This window comes from Octodon degus, unplaced genomic scaffold (assembly GCF_000260255.1).
Source record: "Octodon degus isolate 3935 unplaced genomic scaffold, OctDeg1.0 scaffold00006, whole genome shotgun sequence".
Taxonomy (NCBI): Eukaryota; Metazoa; Chordata; class Mammalia; order Rodentia; family Octodontidae; genus Octodon; species Octodon degus.
Genome location: NW_004524582.1, coordinates 19,740,677 through 19,741,751, shown reverse-complemented (window position 1 = coordinate 19,741,751; position 1,075 = coordinate 19,740,677). Strand labels below are relative to the sequence as shown.

General features: G+C 73.0%; 1 protein-coding gene across 5 annotated transcripts in view; it reads right to left on the bottom strand.

The window, feature by feature from the left end:
- Positions 1-875, bottom strand: part of Lcorl (ligand dependent nuclear receptor corepressor like) — a 198,884-nt gene extending 198,009 nt beyond the window's left edge. For 3 of the 5 annotated variants that reach the window (XM_023699359.1, XM_023699363.1, XM_023699353.1), the window contains exon 1: positions 517-875. In XM_023699359.1, the coding sequence (XP_023555127.1) occupies positions 517-670 (154 nt within the window). In that variant the 5' untranslated portion in view covers positions 671-875. The remainder of the gene's footprint in view (positions 1-516) is intronic. The other 2 variants (XM_004624542.2, XM_004624543.2) reach the window with 2 other exon arrangements.
- Between the last annotated feature and the right edge of the window lie 200 nt (positions 876-1,075).

Genomic DNA, 1,075 nt, shown 5'->3' with positions numbered 1-1,075 from the left:
CGGCCGGCCCACCGCGGCCCCGGCCCAGCGAACGCCTCGGGGTCCCCCGGGTGCTAGTTCCCAGGAGCCCGGCCGCGTCTGCCGGCCCGGCCCCCGGCGGGGAGAAGGGGGTGTGTGTGTGCCCCGCCGGGCGCGGACCTGCCCGCCTTCCTGCCTTCCTCCACCGCCGCCGCCGGCCGCTCCCTCCCTCCGGACAGGCGGCCCGGGTGCCCAGGAGTTTCGGGGCTTGGCGAGCGCACGGACGGCTTCCCTGGGTCTCGGCGAGCGGATCCGAAGCAACAGCTCCCACGGAGCCCCGGAGCCGGGCAGGCAGGCGACCGAGAGCGGACCACGCCGGCAGGGAGTCCCCGAGACAAAAGGCGAGCGCCGGGCCGCCGCGCCGCCGCCGCCGCTCCCAGCTCGCTCCCCCTCCGGACCGACCCGAGCCGGAGCTGAACTGAACCCCAAGCCACAAACTCCTCGGGCTGCGGCAGCTGCCGCCGCGCGCAGCCCGGGCCCCGGCCGAGTCTCTCTTACCTACACAGTGCATGAGGCGGTGGCGCCAGGAGTCGAGTTCCCGCCGGAATCCTCTCCTCTCCGCCGCGCACCGAGGGCTCCGACACTGAGCGGCAGCGGCGGCGGCAGCAGCGGCGGCGGCGGCAGCGGCCATTCTCTCTCTTCCCTTGTCCATCTGCGTCCCGCGTCACGCGCCCTCATTTACATACGAGCGGCGCAGGCACGAGGCAGGGGCGCGAGCCCTCGGCGCGAGCCCCGGAGCGCGCGCCCCCCGGAGGGGGGTTGATTGACACGTGTCACTACCTTCCCTCGGCCCTTCCCTCCCCCTCCCACCGCTCCCTCAGGGAGAGGCGGGGAGGGAGCGCCTGGAGAAGGAAGCAACCTGCCGCTTCCGCTGACCCCGCCTCTCCATCCACTCCCTCTTTTCCCTCCCTCCCCCCGGAGTTTACTCTTGCGAGCCATACTGCTCCTGCCGCCCGCGAAAACCCTGAGCGGGAGCGAAAGACCCGGAGCCCAGCCAGGAACCCGCGTGCTAACGGAGCTCAATGGTAACGCCTCCCTTCTGCCTTGGCTACGGGTC